General features: G+C 35.3%; 1 protein-coding gene across 11 annotated transcripts in view; it reads right to left on the bottom strand.

The window, feature by feature from the left end:
• The window catches only part of ZPLD1 (zona pellucida like domain containing 1), a 536628-nt gene that overhangs the window by 13117 nt on the left and 502541 nt on the right, over nt 1-20970 (bottom strand). For 8 of the 11 annotated variants that reach the window (XM_042955552.1, XM_042955553.1, XM_042955551.1 and 5 more), the window contains 5 exons: nt 15707-15927; nt 12163-12344; nt 10698-10770; nt 6025-6122; nt 4635-4715 (listed from right to left, as the gene is read on the bottom strand). In XM_042955552.1, the coding sequence (XP_042811486.1) occupies nt 4635-4715; nt 6025-6122; nt 10698-10770; nt 12163-12344; nt 15707-15927 (655 nt within the window). Of the gene's footprint in view, nt 1-4634; nt 4716-6024; nt 6123-10697; nt 10771-12162; nt 12345-15706; nt 15928-19609; nt 19657-20330; nt 20472-20970 lie in introns of all 11 variants that reach the window. The other 3 variants (XM_042955559.1, XM_042955560.1, XM_042955561.1) reach the window with 3 other exon arrangements.

Below are 20970 nucleotides of genomic sequence, written 5' to 3'. Positions count from 1 at the left end.
CACATTTTTGTGTGTGTGATCCTCTTACATAAACTTCATTATCACTGAGAAAAATGTCCAGAAATGTAATTGCTAGATTGTAGGGTGGTTGCATATTTAGTTTTCTTGTTGGTGTATTTTTAAGTTCTAAATTTTCCATTTGTCTCTTCCTTATGTCTTCCATTTCTGTTCAGAGACTTCCCATTTCATTGTTATTTTTCCATTTGTTATAAGCAGGTTTGCTATTGTCTGTTAAAACTTTTTATAATGACTGCTTTAGTCTTTTGTAGATAATTCTAAACTCTCCATCACATTTATTTTTGTTCTTTTTCCATTTATTTTGAGGTCTTCCTGATTGTCGCTGTGTCAAGTGATTTTTACTGAATGTTGGGGTTTGGACTATTAGTTATGAGACTCAGGATCTTATATAAACCTTGTATTTTAGCTGACTTCCTTTTCCAACACTTCATCAAGGAAGGAGGGATGCTGTGTCATTACTGCCAGATAGGAGTAGAATTCCAGACTTCCCCTTGGCCTTTCTTGACACCCAAGGAGCAGGGATCCTGTTAATTCTGGATAGAGTGAGAGTTTCTACTCTCCACTGGGCCTCCACTGATATCTCCCTGACTACATAGGGTAGGAGTGGCCTCCACCAACACCACAAAGACTATGGCCTTGTTACTGTGGCATTGTAGTAAATGGCCTGACTTTCCACTAGGATTCCTCTGATGTCAACCCAATAGGGCATGTAAGGGTATCTCATTATTGCCAGGGGAGAGAAGTACAGAAACCCCACTCCACCTTCTCTGAAATCATCCCATATGGGATATTGGGACACCTTGTTACTGACAAGGGTAGAAATTTGGCTCGCCACTCAGTCTTTGCTAGCGTGGGTGGGATGTGGTATTAGACTAGAATAGTACAATTATTGTGTAAAAGCTTTCTTACTAAGCTACTCCTTTCCTAGTCTTTTGTCTTGAGAGGACAGGCTTTGTCATTCATTCATTCATTCATTCATTCAAATGGGTTTATCACCCATTCATTTATTTATATCTGTAGCCATTGATATATCTGAGTTCCTGACTTCTTCAGCTCTAAGTGTGGGATATAAAAGGCAAAAAGAAAACCATAATTCATTAGGTCTTAGAGTCCCTAGCTGGTCTAACCTCATCTCTATATTTTTTTTATTATTCTTATACTTGTTTTGTATATAATATTCAGAGCTTACACACACACACACACACACACACACACACACACACACACACTTAGGAGGAATAGGCAAAACTATATCTACTCAATCTTCCCAGGAATTTTTTCAGGACATTTATTTTTATTAAAAAACAAAATGTAAGTTTTTCTTTTTTCTCATTTGTTTACTTCCCTTCTCTTTCCTTCCCTTTTCTTCCATTCCTTTCCTTGCCCTGTCTCTTCTCTTCACCCTCTACTCTTCTACTCTTTTGTCTTGCCTTGTTCTTTCTCTCCTCTTTTTGTCCTTCTCTATTTTCCCATTTCAGTTATTCTTTTTTTTTTCTAACTTTTGACTTCCTTCACCCATTTCTCCCACCCCCAAGTCCCCACATCTGGCAACCACTAATCTGTTCCCTGTGTCTATGATATCTATGAGGGTTCTTTTCCCATCTGATATCCATTCACAATTTCTTTATCCATTCATCTATCATTGGACACAGGTTTCCATGTTTTGGCTATTGTAAATAATGCTCCAATGAACATGGAGGTGTATAAATCTTTTTGAGTTAGTGTTTTCATTTTCTTGGATACGTACCCAGTGGCAGAATTGCTAGATCAAATGTTGATTTGATTTTTAATTTTTTGAGGAAGCCCCATAGTGTTTTACATAGTGGCAGTACCAATTTACATTCCTACCAACAGTGCACTAATGTTCCCTTTTCTCCACATCCTCACCAACACTTGTTATTTCTTATCTTTTTGATATACCCATTCTAACAGGTATGAGGTGATGTCTCTATTATAGTATTGATTTGAATTTCCTTGATGATTGGTGATATTGAAGATATTTTCAGGTACCTGTTGACAATCTCTATGTCTTCTTTGGAAAATACCTATTCATATCTTCTGCCCATTTTTAAATAAGATTGTCTGGTTTTTTTGCTATTAAGTTATATGAGTTCTTTATATATTTTAGATATTAGCCCCTCATCAGATATATGTTTTGCAAATATTTTCTCCTATTCAGTAGATTGCCTTTTCATTTTGTTGATGATTTTCTTTGCTGTGCAGAAGCTTCTTAGTTTGATGTAATCCCACTTGTTCAATTCTGCTTTTGTTGCTTTATGGTTACTTTTAATTAAAAAAAATAATGTTGCAGTGTTTAATTGCAAATCTTATCTTTTTCATGGCAATGGCTTTCCAGTGAGTTTAATTAATCTTTAAAATTTTTTCTCAGCTATTTTTTACATTTTTCTGGTAGTATACTGGAACACTGTAAGCAGTATCTTCACTTGCTTACCACTCACATTTGAAAGTGTTGGATTTCCCTAGATTTGTCATTTTCCAGGACTCTTTGGGCAATGTGGAATGGTAGTGACCTCTCTCATGGATTTCCTCAACTCAAGGTTCTCCCACTTTTGTTTTACAATGGCCAACAAGTTTCCACTGAATGTGGCATAATTGTGTAGTTGAGTTTTCTCTGCCTTTCTGAACTTAAAGATATTCAAGAATTCTACAATCAGCCCCATGTTCTTCAGGTTCATTCACAAGCCTATTCCAAGACCCTTATCTTCCCAGGTGAATCCTCCACTCTTTAGAAGATGTACTTTTCCTGAGACTTTCTGAGATCTGCCACTTCTGAGGTTCTAGTCATTCTCTATCCCTTCATTCTCCATATTCCCCAGGGCTGTTGGCTTGTTGGGCCTCAACCCTGTTCCTAGCAACTCCCATTCCCAGCAGTACCCTCTCCTTCTGTTGCACATTTCTCCTGGCTGTTTCTGAAATCTGCCACTACCAGGACCCCTTAACACTGACTTTTCCTCCCCGCTTTTCCCACCACCTCTCCCCACAGAACTTCCTGCAGGCCTCCCTCTGCACCATTTGCTCTTGATCTTAATTGTTTTTATTATCACTCACACCTATCTGGGGATTTCTCAGTTTTCTTTTCCACCTAGTTTCACTGCAACTGACATCTGAGAGACTCATTTAGGAACTATTTCACTCTCTATAGTTTCTAATAAGAACACTGAAAAGATTTAGCATGAAGCCATAGTCATACTAGAAGTCTGACGATCATATTCCAGATTATCACTATGTGATCATTATAGAAATTTTGGAAAATAAGAAAAACATCAAAACAAAATGACTCACAATCCTCCTATGCATAAATAACCACTGGGAGCCTGTTGATGGATTCCCTTACAGTCTTTTCTATCATATATTATACAAATGAGGTCCATTGTACATAAAACTGTATATGCTGATTATTTCACTTCATATTTCAATTCATGTAAAATTTAAAGAGCCACATTATTTCCAAGCATAAAAATACCATGAAGACAGAAAGGGAGGAGATAGAATAGAACCAATCTTTTTTTCTGTTTTATAAATAACTTTATATAATTTAATGTCTGTGTGAGTTCCCAAATTACTAGTTCTCCACAATCCACTTAGTCATTTCCTTTCCTCATTGCTGAATAGCCTTCATTGCTCCCGAGTTTTACTATTTTGAATATCACTGATAAACCATAAAATCATAAATATTTTAGAGTATGTTTTCAAACCTGTAGATACAGAATCAAAGAATATAAAATCTTTTAAGGTTTTGATATATACTGACATGTTTTTCCCAAAAATGTTGCCTAAATTAACAGTTCCAGCAATAGGATATAAGAGTATCAGTTTGACCTAGTCTCTGGACATCATCTTAACCTTGATTAGCTGATAAAGCATAATCTTTTGGTTCCCATCATATTACTCCCATAATGTGTTAATAAGCAGCAGTGATCTGAGCCAACTGCATTTTGTTGCATGATTAGAAGCCATTTCTTGACTCTCAAGTCTGTTCTGCTGTCAGATAAAAATGCTGAAAGGAAACTGGGATGATTGAATGCTTTTATGATCAATGTCCCCTTTCCCCAAATGTAGATTACATTCACTCTATCATTGTCTATTGGAGAATGAAGTTGAAGTTATTGGCTCTGTTAAAAAAAAGGAGTAGTAGGCTATATCATACTTTCATTTAAATACTGATAAATGAAGAAAAGCATATTGGGGTCTAAATTATCTAGACCATTACTTTAATTTTACTCTCTTTTGACATATGATGAGACAGTCTAGCTGTGGGTAAATAGTACCTCCCACTGCCTTTCTCTTATTGCCAATAATATCCTAACCATGCTTTTTCTAAGACAGTGAAATATTCCCACATGTCCTAAACATGAATAAAACATCTTTGATGGACCTAACTTACTTGCAATTCTCATTCAACAATAGCTTTATCAGCATTTTGTGTTGAAAACTCTTCTCAACTTTTATCTTTCCAGCTTTATAAGGACTAAAAGCTCAAAATATAAAACTTTACATTTAAAAGCTATAGAAGTGCCCTACAATTTGTTTATATAACTTGGAGTTTTCATTTCAATTATCTACAATTGGATCTTTGCTCTCAATACAAGACTTACCTAAGGAAGAGATCATATCGAACATCATCATTTGGGTTCCCTGATGGGGTTGTGTAGCAATAATCCATTAAGACATTCCATCTGCAGAAAGAAGTAAGCATAATATAGAGTCAGAATCTCCTTTTGGGTATTAGTTACTAATCCTAGGGAAGTAAATATTGACAAATGCCTCACCCCCACAAAATAGAACTATGTTTTTGTTAGTTATTTCAGAGGCTTCTTGTTTATTGAAACATTCTCTTAAGCTCAAGATGTTTAAAAATCTGCAGCAAATTGCCATCCTGCATCAAGTGGAGTTAAGGCTAATATCACACACACACACACACCACACCACACACACACACACCACACCACACACACACAGACACACACAAATTGTGTAAAAAACAACTGGTCTAAGTGTGAAGAAGCAAAACCTAAAAGCAAGCTATATAGATACGTCTATGTTCACTGTACACAGCAATATTCTGTTTCTGGAAGTTACTGACTCTAACAAATGACAGAGGATATTATAATATCACATACAGCAAGGAGTTTGGTGCATAAATTATACACTGAAAATTATGCCAGAATCAGTGGGGATGAGAGTAGGAGTCCATGAATGACACTGTGGTAGGTAAAAGAAAACCATGAGGCAAATACATAATCTTCCCCCATATGGCTACACTGTGCCTAGATTTAAACATTACTTCATTCCAACTCTGATGTTATAGAAATTACTAGCCTATGGGAAGTAAATGCCAATAATTTTTTAAATCCTGAATTTGATAAGATGATTTCAGGATGTAAAGATTATATTATATGTGATAATGTTATTATAGGGTAGGATTGAATCTTCAGTGTTTGAATTCCCTTTCAATTTTGATCATTCTGGTTTATCTAAAACTTGGTCACATGAAGCTTGATCGCTTTGGGGTTTTTTACAGAGATGTTTCTGAGGATCATTGTATATAATTCTGGCCCAGATCATAATGGGGAGAGTTCCTCTGTTTTTTAATACATTTTTATTGAATAGTAACATACACACTGAAAAGCGCACAAATCACCAGTGTTCATGTAATGACTACATCTGACTCATCATCTTTCAGATGAAAGAATAGAACATTGTGGTATCCCACAGGTTACCCTATTCCAATAGGTCTGCCTATTCCCTCTTCCAGTAACTCCCCCTCCTTCTTTATGGGAAGACTTGTTATTTTCCAATTAATGACACAAAATAAGTGTCCCTATTCATCTTTGTAATTTGCTATTTCTATTTATTAGCATTCCTAAATGGTGTGACAATGGCAGCATTATTTAAATTAAAAATGAATGAGCTAACTTTATGATTCACAAGGCTCTGTGCAGTCAAAACATTTTAACCAACAACAACTAAAGAGTTCGAAAATACCTGCCATCCAGATTAGTGGCTTGTACAGCTGCAAACACTTTGGTTTTCAAAGGTAATCCTATACTTGGGATAATTAACTGCTGACTGTAGGTTGAATCCTAATGATGAACAAAATAAGAAATTAATTCATCATTGTCTTCCCAACAACAGCACATTTACCACTTAAAACCATAATACCATATAAAAAAGGGGGCAAATCACCATAAAACTACAGAATTAACCCCAAAAATGATCTAGTTAATCCTCTAGTTTCTTGGCAGAACTGTTCTTAAACCACATCCAAGTAACAAATTCATTTCCATACATAAATCCTTTTGTTTCCATAGCTTATCGTATATGGTGGTTAATGTTCTGTGTATTTAAACCGCATTCAGTGATTAATAGTGTTTAATATTTAATTTGTTTAATAATCAATTGTTAATATTCAGTTTATTTAAATTAATACTTCATTTATTTAAATTAAATTAGTGGCTGTTATGCAGTTTCTCATCTACTTTAAGCCCTTTCCCATTGGGGTTGTAGGTCCTTATGCTCTTGATAATCTCTCATTTGCCCCAAATCACTTATCTGGCAATTGGAAAGTACCAAAATTTAATTGAAAACCAAAAAAGAGACCAATGAGTCCTCCAAGTTGCCAAAATGCATGCCACAATATTTCCTTCATAAATTCCTTGATAGTTACTTATAGAAAGGTGTCTCAGGACTTCACTTCTATCTTTTTCCTCTTAGTGTATAGAAATTCTACAGAGCTTATTTATATCATGCCCCAATTTACAGTATTAAAGCAATAGGTCAGAAACTGAGATGTGACAGCTTTAATTTGATAATACAGAAAAACAGAAAAAAATTGTAAGATGCAAAAAAGAAAACGAAAAGAAAATAATTTCTAAAAATGTAAACTGTAAAATCAATTGGCATGGAAGCAAATTGCTTCTCCCAAATTTAGTAACCTTGAATCTATTTTGCAGCAAAGGAAAAATGTTAAGGTTCATTATGAAATTTCAAAGTCATCAAGCAAAGGCAAAATACAGAGCATATTCTGTTTAAGAAGGCTGGGAAGAAAGCAACAGGTTTTGAATTTTTAAAATTACAAATTTTTAAAATTATAGTATGAATGCTTTACTCTTGAAAAGGTTGCACTCATGTGAAACATCTCATTCCCAAATACAGCCAGATAAATGAGGGAATATATGTCGTACTTCTCTCTATCATAAATGATAATAGCTCCTCTAACCATTTCCAATAGATACTTTTATTTATCTTTCCTGTTCTCTTTAAAAACTTCTCCAAGTATTCCACACCTCATTAAATATATAGATCCTTATTTTATTTTTTAAAAGTTTTATTTTTAAGTAATCTCTATACCCATCTTGGGGCTGGAACTCACAACTCCAAGAGCAAGAGTTGTATGCTCTACCGACTGAGTCCGCCAGGGGCCGCCAGAGATTATATACTTGCCTCAGTAGTGTCTTGAAGAATGTTGACTTTGTTAGAATTATTATACTGCTAAGTCATTTGCAAATGAATCAACAAATATTTCCTTCTAAAATTGCTTCTAAAAGGTAATGTTTTTACCTTACTTTTTTTCCTTTATTTTGTATAGTTGTTTTTTTTTTTACTCTTATTATACTGTCCCTAAAATCAATTATATTTATTTTAGATTTTTTTCTTCAACTTTGAAAAGACATTCGTATTACTGTAACACTATTTCAGGTTTACTCTTTCTTTAGCCTCTCAGAAGACACTAACATTTAGATACAATTCAAATTCACAAAGTCATCTTTGCTTTCCACAGAGAAGAAAACCGATACATTTATATTACACAAAAATAAGGCCACAGTTCAACTTGAAATAATCCACATAGATGGAAACTGAATAGTCAATAAAATTATTTTATAAATTATTAATATAAAAATTATTTTTTATAAATAAAATTTTCCTAAGTACATTTACTGAGTGCCAGAATACATAGATATGAACAATTGCACTGAACTAGATATAAGTTTCCCTTTCCAAATAACTAATCAGAGAATGAGAGTAGTAGGTATTGAATGTAACTTTTCATCATTCAAAAACTGCATGTGAAATAGGAAGACTTGGCCACAAATGCTTGTGTAATGATACGTAATTTGAAACGCTGCAATAAAATTACACTTGGACAGCTAAATGTTAGTGTTTCAAACAAATAATAAATATGATTTTGGATCAATTAGTGAAAGTAAACCAAATTTTTTTTTCTCATGTAAATTACTAGGGCTTTTTTTTTTTCTCATGATTACAATATAATTGACTATATTACCTATAATGTATTTTTCATCTTTGTGACTTATTTATAACTGGAAGCATGTATAAATTACTAGTTTGGTAGTGCCCTGTAACATGAAAAATATTATGACCATGTCATGTTAAAAACAAAGTAGTCTTTGGCAGTGAAACTCTTTTATATGTTACAGTAATGATGGGTATAAGTCATCATGAATTTGTCAAAACTCACAAAATACACAGGAAGAGTGAAACTCAATGTAAACGATACATTTCAGTTAATGCATCAATATGGGTTCATCAATTATAACAAATATACCCCCAAATTCAAGGTGTAAATCATAGAGGAAATTGTGTACAGGCACAAGAAGTCTGTGGGGACTCTCTACTTTCAGATAAGTTTTTCTGTAAACCAAAAACTGCTGTAAAAAATGGTCTGTTAATTAAAAAACATAATTTGTGGAGAAATTGTTCAATTTTATTATTTATTTCATTGTCTAGTAAATAACTTTTAAAATTCAATTTAACTTTTTAATTCCACCATTAATGATACCTTTATTGCAAACTGGTTAAAAATGAGATGTGTCTGTTTTGTTTTCTGAAATATTTTTCCACATCCTATTCTCATCAGAGATCTTAAGATGTTAAGTCTTGTCAAATAAAAAGCATAGACATCAAAAAAAATGAGATGTTTTGACACTACCTAGTTCATTTATAGTCTGATATCAAATAATTGGTTGCCTTTTTTACCATGGAATTATAATCTTAAGGTTATCACCAAATTATAGGCTTTTATTTAGCATTAAGATGCTAGCTAGAAAGTTTTGGGGGCACCTGGGTGGCTCAGACAGTTAAGCATCTGACTTCGACTCAGGTCATGATCTCAGGATTTGTGAGTTCTAGCCCCGTGTCAGGCTCTGTGCTGACAGCTCAGAGCCCGGAGCCTGCTTCGGATTCCGTGTCTCCCTCTCTTTCTGCCCCTCCCCCACTCTCAAAAATAAATAAACATTAAAAATTTTTTAAAAAGATGCTAGAAAGTTTTTGAAGGATTATGTCTAGTTAACAATAGAGGAATACTATTTCTAATGATAAAAGAAGGACCTTCACAGCAAAGCTCTCAACAAGTCCAAACTTCTAAAGTTTTATTTTCTGCTTTTCCAGTAAGGGAATAGTTTAATTTTGTACACAAAAAATAATGGTGTCATTAAATACCATTTGGGCATGTTCTTTACTTTTTTAAAATCAGGAATTTTCATCTTTGTTTCACTCAAAAATAACCAATAATATTGAACCCAAACCAGTCACCTCAATTCTACCTCAGGGAGCTTACATGTATAAATCAGCAGATAGGAACTTTCCAATTTAAAAATACTGCTCAAAACAATAATAAATATCTGTTCATATTGGGAATGAATACTGGCACATATTTGCTGAGTATTATAGAACCAAGTAAGTTGGCAGTTTCTCCTTGCAGAGGAAAGTTTAGAAATGACAGAAAGGCTATCTTTATTCCAATACATTTTAATTTGTTGTTTAGAACTCAGTGGTGTCAGACTACAAACTTATAAACATGATTTTTTAAATGCCTTTGGAAAATGTCCTACTACAATATTTATAGCTCATTATATTCAAAGTATAAAGCACTGACTTTTAAATCAGTTGCATGAATTATAACTCAGTGCCATGATGACATGAATAATAATGTAAAAATCAGATTCATAATTTACCAAAATGTTGGTTGATAGATTGAAAAATTGATATTTAAATCAGGCATTTAAAATGTATGAATAAAAATTTTTAATCAACATGAAAATATCATTTGGGGGATTAATGTTAGAGTTATAAATAGAAATCCATGTATTTTTTACGTTTTCCTGCCACTGTCGATATTTACATGACAAGAGTTTAGACAATACTATGTAGTCAACCCAAACTATTTCAAATGTGACAGAATTGTCATCAGCCAAAATCCATTTTGAAAATATTAACACATTCATCACCAAGCGTGCCCTCAAGAGAAGTAGCATTTGGACTTTTCCTATCTTATTATCACAAAAATATTACTCCTAACATCTTGACCCTGACTATGGCTAAACACACACACATACACATACACACACACGCGCAAATAAATATATACATATAAATGTAGATAGACACTTGGAATAACTATGTAGAATCACATTTACAAAATAAAATCTAAGTCATTTATCAACTTTTAGAAAGCAATGGAGTTTTTAGTATACCTTTATCACTAGGATATATAAAAATGGTAGTAAAGGTGGATAAATGTTACCAAAGTATAACAGGGTTAATGTGGCCTTTGGTAGATTTTGATATAAAATCCATCCACATAAATGGCTCCTCAGTATGATGAGAGAGAACATAACATCCGTCACCCATCAACTTACATTATAAAGGAGCAGGTTCAAAGTGCTGACAAATGTACCATTGTTCTCTCTCACAGAAATAGCAGCTGAGGACCTAAAACAGATTTAGAAAAAGGAAAGCATTGATAGATTTTAAATTAAAAGTTTCAGTTATACCTTAATATTAGATTTAAGGCACTAAAACTCGTGAGTAAGCTTGACATACTTTTACCTAGGTCTGGAGTAGGCACACGATTTAAATCATTGAACATATCAAAAAGCAAAAGAGACCAAATAAAGACAAACTGTTCTTTATGATCTTTTTATTTATAAAGGCATTATTTCCATTTTGCATTATATATATGAGACTTTAAAGAAAAATGTCATTCCAATATAATTTGAATCTGAAACAAATACATTTTCATCAATCCCATTAGAAGTTTCATAAGATCAAGGATTTTATTTTACTTTGTTCACTGCTGGAACATTGCATTGCACATAGAAGTATAATAATTATTTATTGAATAAATGAATGAATTTCCATATACACCACAACTCAGGAATGTGTCTACTGGGAAAGTAAGGTGGAACAGAGTGAGATTGTGACACCCTCATGGCCCACTTCCCTTTACACCTGTATCCTTTTGACTCAAAGCGTTTCTTTTCTTCTTTTCCAAGTCTTACTTTTCACCAAGATATTTATCATCATTGTGCCATTGAAACCAGCTGTGACTATTTTTTAACCGAAACAGAATGTGGCCTCCACATTCCCTCATGACTAAGATTAAACAATAACTACACCCTTGTGATAACAAACCCTAGAACTGAGAAGAGAAAGTTTTCACTCAATCACCCCACTTTATCAAAAATATTTGACAAATCCAGTGACTCTGTTGTAACGTGGATATAACCCTGTCTTGGAGTATGTCCTCTGGGAAAAATGAATGACTACATGACTATAAACAGTCCATATCTGAAGTTCCTGGGATCTGAGTGAGGCCACCTTTCTTGGGGGACCATCAGCACCGATGCAGCTGACACCTCAGCAAGAGGCACAGAGCCCCCAGATTCTGAGGCAGCAGAGTCCCACAGTGAGAGCATCTGGCAGAGTCCGAAGCCAAGCAGGACCCAACAATGCAGTGACTGTTCTATCCACTGGAAATAGTACACCTTCTGGACTGCATAAGCAGTCCAGTGCTTGGGCAATTAGTGTCTTTGGCAATTCTGAAGGGAGTGAGGAGAACCCCCAGGCAGACATTTGACTAGTTGGAGCCAGTTTTAATTTGGGGGAAAATATATACATCTGATCTGTTGATATGGGTCATAACAATGTTAGATAGATAGATAGATAGATAGATAGATAAAGGACTTAATATAGTTTCCATTACCTTGAGTTTGGCTATTCTCAACAAATCCTGCTATCTTGATAAGTCCCTTCAGGAAAAAAAAAAAAAATGACTCAAATATAAAGACAGAATGTGAGAGTAAGAATAGAACTTGAACTTACGAGGCAAGCTGGGTATTATTAACCAGGTATTCCAATGGATAACTACAACTAAATTTGTAAAGAAGCCCAGGTAGATAGCTGATGATTGTTGGTGGGTCTGGAGTATCAATGTATCCCGAAATATTTCCTATTTGTACTGAAGTTGAATTCCCATAAGCACTGACTCCAGGAATTGTGGATACCTGTTGGAATGGTAGATCAAGTTCAATGATTAAATAGCTACATATAAATCCAGGCATTTCATATGCAAAATAAAACATTAGACTAGATCATTTATTTCTTTTAAAAAAAATAATATTTATTTACTTTTGAGAGAGACAGAGTGTGAGTAGGGGCAGAGAGAGAGGGAGACACAGAATTCAAAGCAGGCTCCAGGCTCTGAGCTGTCAGCACAGAGCCCAACACAGGGCTCAAACTCATGAACCATGAGATCATGACCTAAGCTTAAGTAGGAGGCTTAACTGACTAAGCGCCCCTAGACCAGATCTTTTCTAGCATCTGTTTCAACTACAACATGCCATGGCTTTGAGATTATATGCACATAATGCCATTTATAAGTGATCAATATGTCTTTTAACTAAATGAAACTTCATATTCACCAAAGACACTTTATTCATATTTCATAAGTAAGAAAGGAGAGAGAGTACATGTTCAGAGTGCTACAATAAGTCATTTCAAAATGTTCACCAGTAAAGTCCAAATTCTGTGGCATGGCTTAAAATATTCCTGTTAACCTTATCTTGATTCCCACTTTCGCTTCATATCCCTGTAATCACACACTTGGTTAACAATGTCCCAGATGCAGGGGCGCTTGGGTGGCTCAGTCCCTTAAGCATCACACTCTTAATTTTGGCTCAGGTCATGATCTCACTGTGAGTTTGAGTCCTGAATCGGGGTAGCCTGCTTGGGATTCTCTCTCTCCCCCTCTCTCTCTGCCCTTCCCCTGCATCTCTCTCTCTCTCTCTCTCTCTCTCTCTCTCTCTCTCTCTGTTTCAAAATAAATAAAAACATTTTTAAAAATTTCAAAAAAAAAAAAAATGCCCCAGCCAGTCACAAGGATCTCGTTAAGGCTTTGCACATGCTTTCTCTGCCTCCTTTCTCCCCTGCTTCACCATGATGTATCCTACTCTTTCCCTGAGTCTCATCAGCTTCCCTAGGAAACCTCCTGACTGTCCTACCGCAATGCACATCTCCATCGTAGGAGGAGTCACAGTGCATGAGCGGTCTCTTAAACTGGCAGTCCCCTTCACCATAATCAGAACTCTTTGTGGGTAGGGGATCCCCTTAGCCTTTGCCTTTGCATGGTCAGCAACACACAGTGACACCAGCAGCTTGGGGCCCCTGAGATAAATTTTGAGCAAATGCTCAAATTTTTTTTTTCTGATGTGACCATCTGAGGGTCTTCCTTTGTGGTACGTACATGGAGATTCTCATCCCCTCCCAGGGTAACAGTTCATAGACAGGTTTCAAGGGGATGAACTCCCAGACTTTATATTAAAATATTGTCCATATGTGTATTTTCCTGAGACTGGATTATTCAATCCCACTAAGATTTAAGAACCACCATTTTAGGAATAATCAATAATGTTCTTGACTTTCATAATAATGTTCTTGGCCACCATTATAGAAATAATAATGTTCTCGACTTTCATAATAACACTCTATACTTTTCATAGAATACAGCTCCTCCCATTACATCAACTACAGTATGATGCTCAATAAATACTTTTAGCAGGTATTATGGAAACCTATAATACTTACTTTTCAACAAGAGAATAAACTTTATGTGTGAACCTGGAGTACATAGGCAAAGCTGAGGCAATTATCTAGCTAATTCATGAACAGGGCCAGAATTACTATAATTGAAACAATTTTTTTATCCTAATCCAGTGACGTAATAGTCTACTTAATTTTTCCCATGTAGGATTGTCCTTGGAGCAAACTCCAAAGCTGGGACGTCTATGAAAAAATGAAAATATATGCAAATCTTCCCCTCCTCTCACATTTGCCTGACTGGCTAGCTAAATATACCAATTCTTTGAAAACAGAATAAAACACACGTACACATATGTAGCAACTTTTATACCGAAATCATTCAACTTTTTAAAAAAGTAAACAGCAGGTGTGCACACACACGCACACACATGTGCACACACACCCAGATGCTTTGCCTGGCATTTCTCCTGAATTGTTTTCTTGGTAGCAGGGCAAGACTTAAATCCAGAGAAGAAAGTGCCATGAAGGAAAGACCCCAGGGTATGGTGGGGGGAGGGAAACTCTGTCTCTCCACGTGGGTTTCTCCTTTCACAAGGAAACACAGACATATAATAACCAGCCTGCGTCACACTCCCTCAGGCCCACCTCATAACCTCTCTGTGCACAACTCAGAGAGATGAATAAATGTTTTTAATAAAAAGAGTCAATAATACTCAAGCTGCAGGCTTGAAATGGTCATGGGCACAATATTCTAACTACCCTCTGGGAAAAGATAAAGAAGGAAATCAGAGAAATCTTTTTCCTGTCTCCCATCCCCCATCAAGTCTTAGAAATTCTGTCCTTAGAGAAATTAAGCCTTCCTCTTTAATCCCAAATAATAATTTATGAAGAGGAAAAGCCAGTTTCTCCTTATTCACTGTGCTAAGTGTCACGCTCATTGGATCTCCTTTTTGTCTGTGCTAAGATTTACCAATAAGAATATATTTAAACAAGCAAAATGAAAAATAGTGCTCAATGAATTTCAGTGTAACACCCCTCAAATCACAATATTTATACTTCAATTAATTTTAATTCTTGGGAGAATCAATTCCTTATTCAATTCCTGTGTGTGTGTGTGTGTGTGTGTGTGTGTTCAATGCAAGCATACATAATGAATCGCAAAGACTAGTGACTCTGTTTGGGGATGGAAATATTTGATTTTCACAATGACTAGAGAGATTTCCTTTTCTGAACAATCTACTGGGATTTCATGAGTAAGACTGAGTATGAAAAACATTTTGAAATTCAAAGGACAGTCCCACACAATGGAGAAAATCACACCGGAAATGCTGACAGCCCTCTTTCACACGACACTGGTGTAGATCATTCCACGGTAAACATGAAACTTAGGAGAGTCTAGGCTTCCCATTCTATATTTCATCTTTTTTTCTGAATGAGGTCACTAAGAGGCAATAGGCCAAGGGACCCATTGTCCAACTCACTGAAGCAAACAATTTCTGCATGATAAGACAGTTCCATAAAAAGCAGGAGAAACATAGCTAATGATAAAGTGTAGAGAAATATTTATCAATGTCACTCATACAAATAATGTTGTTTAGAGTAGTGTAGCTGATCTCGAGCCCCTCTACTGCTCAGCTACAATAAGGGGAACTATCATTGGAAAATAAAATTGTATGTTTAAAGCCTCACACAAGCAACGGAAGTGATTTGTTCAGTTTTATTGGAATTTCTTCCTGAAAGACAGATTGGGCTTCTGATGATTTCATGAAACGGGGAGAGATTTTTGTTGTGACCCCAAACCTAGCACAGGATTTTACACTCATCTTACCACTAAGTTGTTTCCACAGCCCTCCAAGGTGCTGAGATTGATGATGAAAATGACCACCGCGGGAAAGGTGTTGTTATTGATGAACCCCCTGCAGTGGGAATCCCCGTGCCTTCCATTCAGTGCCAGATCTGTTTCAGAATAACCCGAGAAAAGCACTGTGCAAAAATTAATCTTCATTGTAATGGCCTGCACCCCACAATAGACACTGATGTCTCTTTCAGCTGAAATAAAAATATATAGAAAGCAAATATTAGTCACAAAAGCACAGTGCAGGATACAAGAATAACTATAACATCTCCTAATGTAGTTACTCATCCCCTCAGCCTGTTTAACTCATTCCTATGTTTGAATACACCATGATCCAATGTGAAGGTTGTTAAGAGAAGTAGCCAGGGAAAATAGTCTTAGATTTAGCTATTTAGGAGTTATAAAACACAGTAGATTTGCATTAAATGTCAGTTGAGTGTTACAGAATGATTAGAGAACTGAAGGGGCAAAATCAGGTTTGCAGAGAAAATTCAGAACCAGAGTAATTATCTGAATTATTCAGATAACCTGTCTAGAGTAGTGAGACTCACTGCAAGTGGTAAGTTTTCCCAAGTATAAGGAAGAAGCAGTTAAAATCCCTCATAAGCCATATTGCTGAGCATTTTGGTGTTTTGTAAGCCATCTTACCCAGGATGGAGAAACATAAGCCATCCGTCAGAATTCCATTTTATTTTGCCTATATTAAATTACTCTAGAGAGAAAGGAATGAAAACAAATGTGCTGATACTACAAAAAACATGCATAGCCTGCTTTAAGAAAATTTTGCCAGTAACTATGCCAAAATAAAAGGAATGAACTACACATGGAAATTTAAAACATCATTTTCCCAGTTTCCATGATTACTCTATGAGTTATCAGGTCTGTACAGGTGAGCATACACACATACACACACACACACACACACACACACACACACACACACACACGTTTTCATACCTCTATGTAGTTATTTTTCTACATGTAATGAAGAAAATATATGCAGCAAATGGAGAGGTTGGCTGCTAGGCAATTCCCCAGAGGCAGAAACTTACTTTGATTGTTTTTGGTATCTGTTACAAGTTGAATCATGTGCCAAAAGATGCAGTGAAGCCCTAAACCCCAGTATCTCAGAATGTGACCTTATTTTGAAACAGGGTCATTGTAGATGTAATTAGTTTAGATAAGGTTACACTGGAATAGGGTGGGTCTCTAATCCAAAATGGCTTGTGTCCTTATAAAAGGAATGCCATATGAAAAGACAGAGACGTAGGAAGGATGTCATGTGAAGACACAGAACTGAAGTGATGCATCAGTAGTCAAAGAATGCAAAGACTGCCAGCAAATGACCAGAAGCTAGGAACAGGGAAGGAAGGATTCTACCCAGAGCATCAGAGAGAATATGGCCCTGCTGACAGCTTTATTTTGAACTTCTAGTCTCCAGAACTATGAAGCAATAAGTTTCTGTTTGAAGTCACCCTGTTTGTATCACTTTGTTATGGCAGCCTTAGGACATTAATGCAGTAAGCTTGCCACTTTTTAACACTCCATTTTACCACTTAGATAAAGAATCAAGGGGTTCCTGGATGGCTCAGTTGGTTGAGTGTCCGACTTCAGCTCAGGTCATGATCTTACAGTTCATGGGTTCGAGCCCCACATCGGGCTCTGTGCTGACAGCTTGCTCAGAGCCTGAAGCCTCCTTGAGATTCTGTGTCTCCTTCTCTCTCTGCCCCTCCCCAACTCGTGCACTGTTTCACTCTGTCTCTCAAAAATAAATAAATGTAAAAAAATTTTTTTAAAGAATCAAAAATAAGCATCAGATTTTCTAAATGTGGATACAAACAAAACAAAACCGACTAAGCTATTTGGAGAAATAAATCTGTTTAAAAAAGAAAACAAGCAAACTAAAAGATAATTTTACTAAATGAGATGATGTTCACGTAAGTAATATGCAAATATCATTCAAGACTTTTTGGCATAGAATTAATTCACTTAAATACCACAATTCTAATCTAAGGGTAAAAGTGTTCAACAGCATATTTCTTTGGAGTATTCATTCTCCGTGGTGGTTTTTGATGGCTAAGTGAGTCATATTTTGAAAATGTGAATAAGTAAAAATGAAAATTTCTATGTTTGGTTATGATTTTAAGCTCATTACAAAAAGAAAGAAAATCTTTTTCATGGTTAAAGGTAGAGAGAAAGATGGAAAATCTTTTTCATGGCCAAAAGATATATATTAGCCTAATTATTATAGAAAACTTCAAGCAATATTCCCTTCATAGGTGAATTCATTATGAAGTACAGTAGAGGAAATAATAAGTACTACTTAAAATTGGGAGAATATGTCTATCAGTTTTCAGCCACATTAGCTGTTTAAATACAATCATAACTTTTAATGATGATCTTTACTAAAATAATAGAGTTCATTTTAATAAATGTTTGTGTTTAGAATCTTCAAATTACATAATATATATATATACACGTACATATATATACGTACATGTACGTGTATATATATATATATATTATGTAATTTGAAGATTACATATACATGTACGTGTATATATATATATATGTGTATATATATGTGTATATATATGTGTGTGTGTGTATATATATATATATATATATATATATATATATATATGTTTATTTATTTTGAGAGAGAGACAGTGTGTGCACACACATGTGAGCTGGGAAGGGGCAGAGAGAGAGAGGGAGAGAGAATCCCAAGCAGGCTCTGTGCTGTCAGCACAAAGCTCAATGTGGGGCTCAGTCTCATGAACGATGACCTGAACCAAATCAAGAGTTGGACATTTAATCGACTGAGCCACCCAGGCTCCCACATCTTGTATCAACTGACTGCTCTCCATCTATATGCTATTCCTTGGCTCATGCCACCATTATCTCTCGGCCTAGAATATTATATTAGCTTCCTAACTGACTCCTTTATTTCCACTCTTAACCCTCTCTAATTAGCATAGCTGTTAATACATGAATCTAATCATGTTGCCTCTCCTCAAGTCTTCAAAGCTATTCATTTCACTCAGACCAAAATTCCAAATCCTGAACCAAGTCCTCAAGACTCTCCATGATCTGCCATCTTCTTATCTCCGCATTCACATCTCTCTCCCTACTAGTCCCTTGCTCCCTATATTTGTTTCACTGAATTTCTTTTTCAGTTTTTTAAATGCATCACAATGAGTGATGAAAGCCAGAGTAGCTGTTACCTCCTGGGGTGGAATTGTCTAGAATAAGAGAAACAAGAAAAATTTGTGGAGTGATAAAAATGTTCTCTATCTTGATCTGGTTAGTAGTTACATAAGTACATTCTATATGTTAAACAACTGCAAGGTGCACCCTTAAAATTGGTGCATCTTATTTTATATAAATTATTCCTCCACAAAATGCTGTGAGCATTTAAAAAAGCCTAGTACAGATTTACACAAGGCCATTAATTCTCTTTTCTCTGCTTAGGATGTCTTCATACCCCCAGTCTTTGTGTAATTAACTCCTATTTATTCTTCATGTCTTGAATTTCATTGTCTTTTCCCCAAAGATTTTCCTGATCCAAAATCTAAATTATGTCACTCCATTATGCTGTCATATAGCCTTAAAATCATGTATGTATTTGTGTACTTGTATATTTATCTTCTCTATACACTGAAAGTCCCAGAAAGAAGGAAGCTATAATATTCATTGATGTGAGTAATGAATTACTTAATCACATTAAATATTGGAACAACAGACTACACTGAGGATTTACAAAGTAGTGGTACTTATTCTCAGATCATAGTCCATAAGAGGAAATAGTCATGACCCAGTTTGACAGAAAGATTGGGCAGAGAACTATGCGGTAGTACAGAAAGTGAACCTCACCTAGACCAGCTGGTTAGGAACAGCCTCTTGGAGAAGATGCCATTGACCTGAGTTTTGAAGTACCAATAGGAGTTAGTGATATAAAGGAGTGGAAATTTTATAACACAGAGGGGACAGTGTGAATAATGATACAAGTGCGAAATATGCTGAAGCCTGGTTGAGAGCTGGACAATTATGTTGTCATTAGAATTTAAAATACAAAGGAGGAAATGGTAGAAAATGAGGTCAAGTGGCAAACACAAGGGCAAAACCACAGGAAACCTTTTCATACAAAATGGTCTCTGTAAGATAACAAAATATCTACCTCAATGTCGATCAAATCTTAGCTTCCAGGGAGTTCACTAAGAACTCTCTTGATGTCCAGTAGATAGGGAATTAGTATCACTGCATTACATGTAATATCACAAATGTATTAAAGTGAATATATATCATTAAATACGTTACAAAGGGGAAGTATCATTCCCTGTAATTTAAACCACCTAAAGACTTCAGCTTCTTCACCTTTGAGAGGAATTAACTGATACTTAGAATAGCTTCATAAATGGCAAAGATTACTTTGTCCAGATGTACAGCTCTCTTCAGTTTTCTGTGTTTAACTGAAGGCTTGTAACTCCTGAAATGGAACTGAATTTGCTACAAGCTGATCTCACTAGGAGATATGATAACAAGAGAAACGCTTTTCCCAGTGTAAGAAAAGAGATCTGTTCAAATCCATCCTAACCCAGTTTTCTAAAGACTTTTCACTGTCCCTTCTGAGAAATACATTTTTTCCTGGTTGTAGACATCCATTCAGCACAACTTTTTCCATTTGTGATGCTTTGAGGAGGAAGAAGAGATACTTTAAGTTGCTGAAGGGCAATTTCTGCAAAAAGAAGACAAATTTTTTCCTCAGAGTTAGTGAATAACAGTTGTTCTCAACAACTAAATTTTTTTGAGCCTTTTTATTGTCCAACCTCTGGACTGAGTTGGTATATCCTTTTGAACAACACTTGAGTATGAAGCAACTCAATGATTACAAGTTAAAAACAAAAATATCAAGAAATAAATACCTTTAGATTTTTGATTTTTAGTGTTTTGTGTTTAAACATACAAAGCATTATTAAAATGGCAGGCCGGCTTAGAGCTTATATGCAGTTATACTACCAGAATGGCTATTTTTCCCCTGATGGTTTAAACAAGTTAAGCGTTTCACAAGACTAAAAAAATGCAGTATTGAGTCGAACTCAGGTAAAAAAAAAAAAAAAGAAGTGCTCTGCACTTCTCTCACCTATCAATCAGGCAATGAGATTATCTCACATTTTTGAAAATTATGCAAATTTTAAATATCCTGTCGCTGTCAACTATCTCTTACGACATAAAAA

Source organism: Panthera leo, chromosome C2, assembly GCF_018350215.1.
Source record: "Panthera leo isolate Ple1 chromosome C2, P.leo_Ple1_pat1.1, whole genome shotgun sequence".
NCBI classification, from domain to species: Eukaryota; Metazoa; Chordata; class Mammalia; order Carnivora; family Felidae; genus Panthera; species Panthera leo.
Note: the sequence above shows the minus strand (reverse complement) of the source record. Positions and strands in the feature narration are given on the sequence as shown.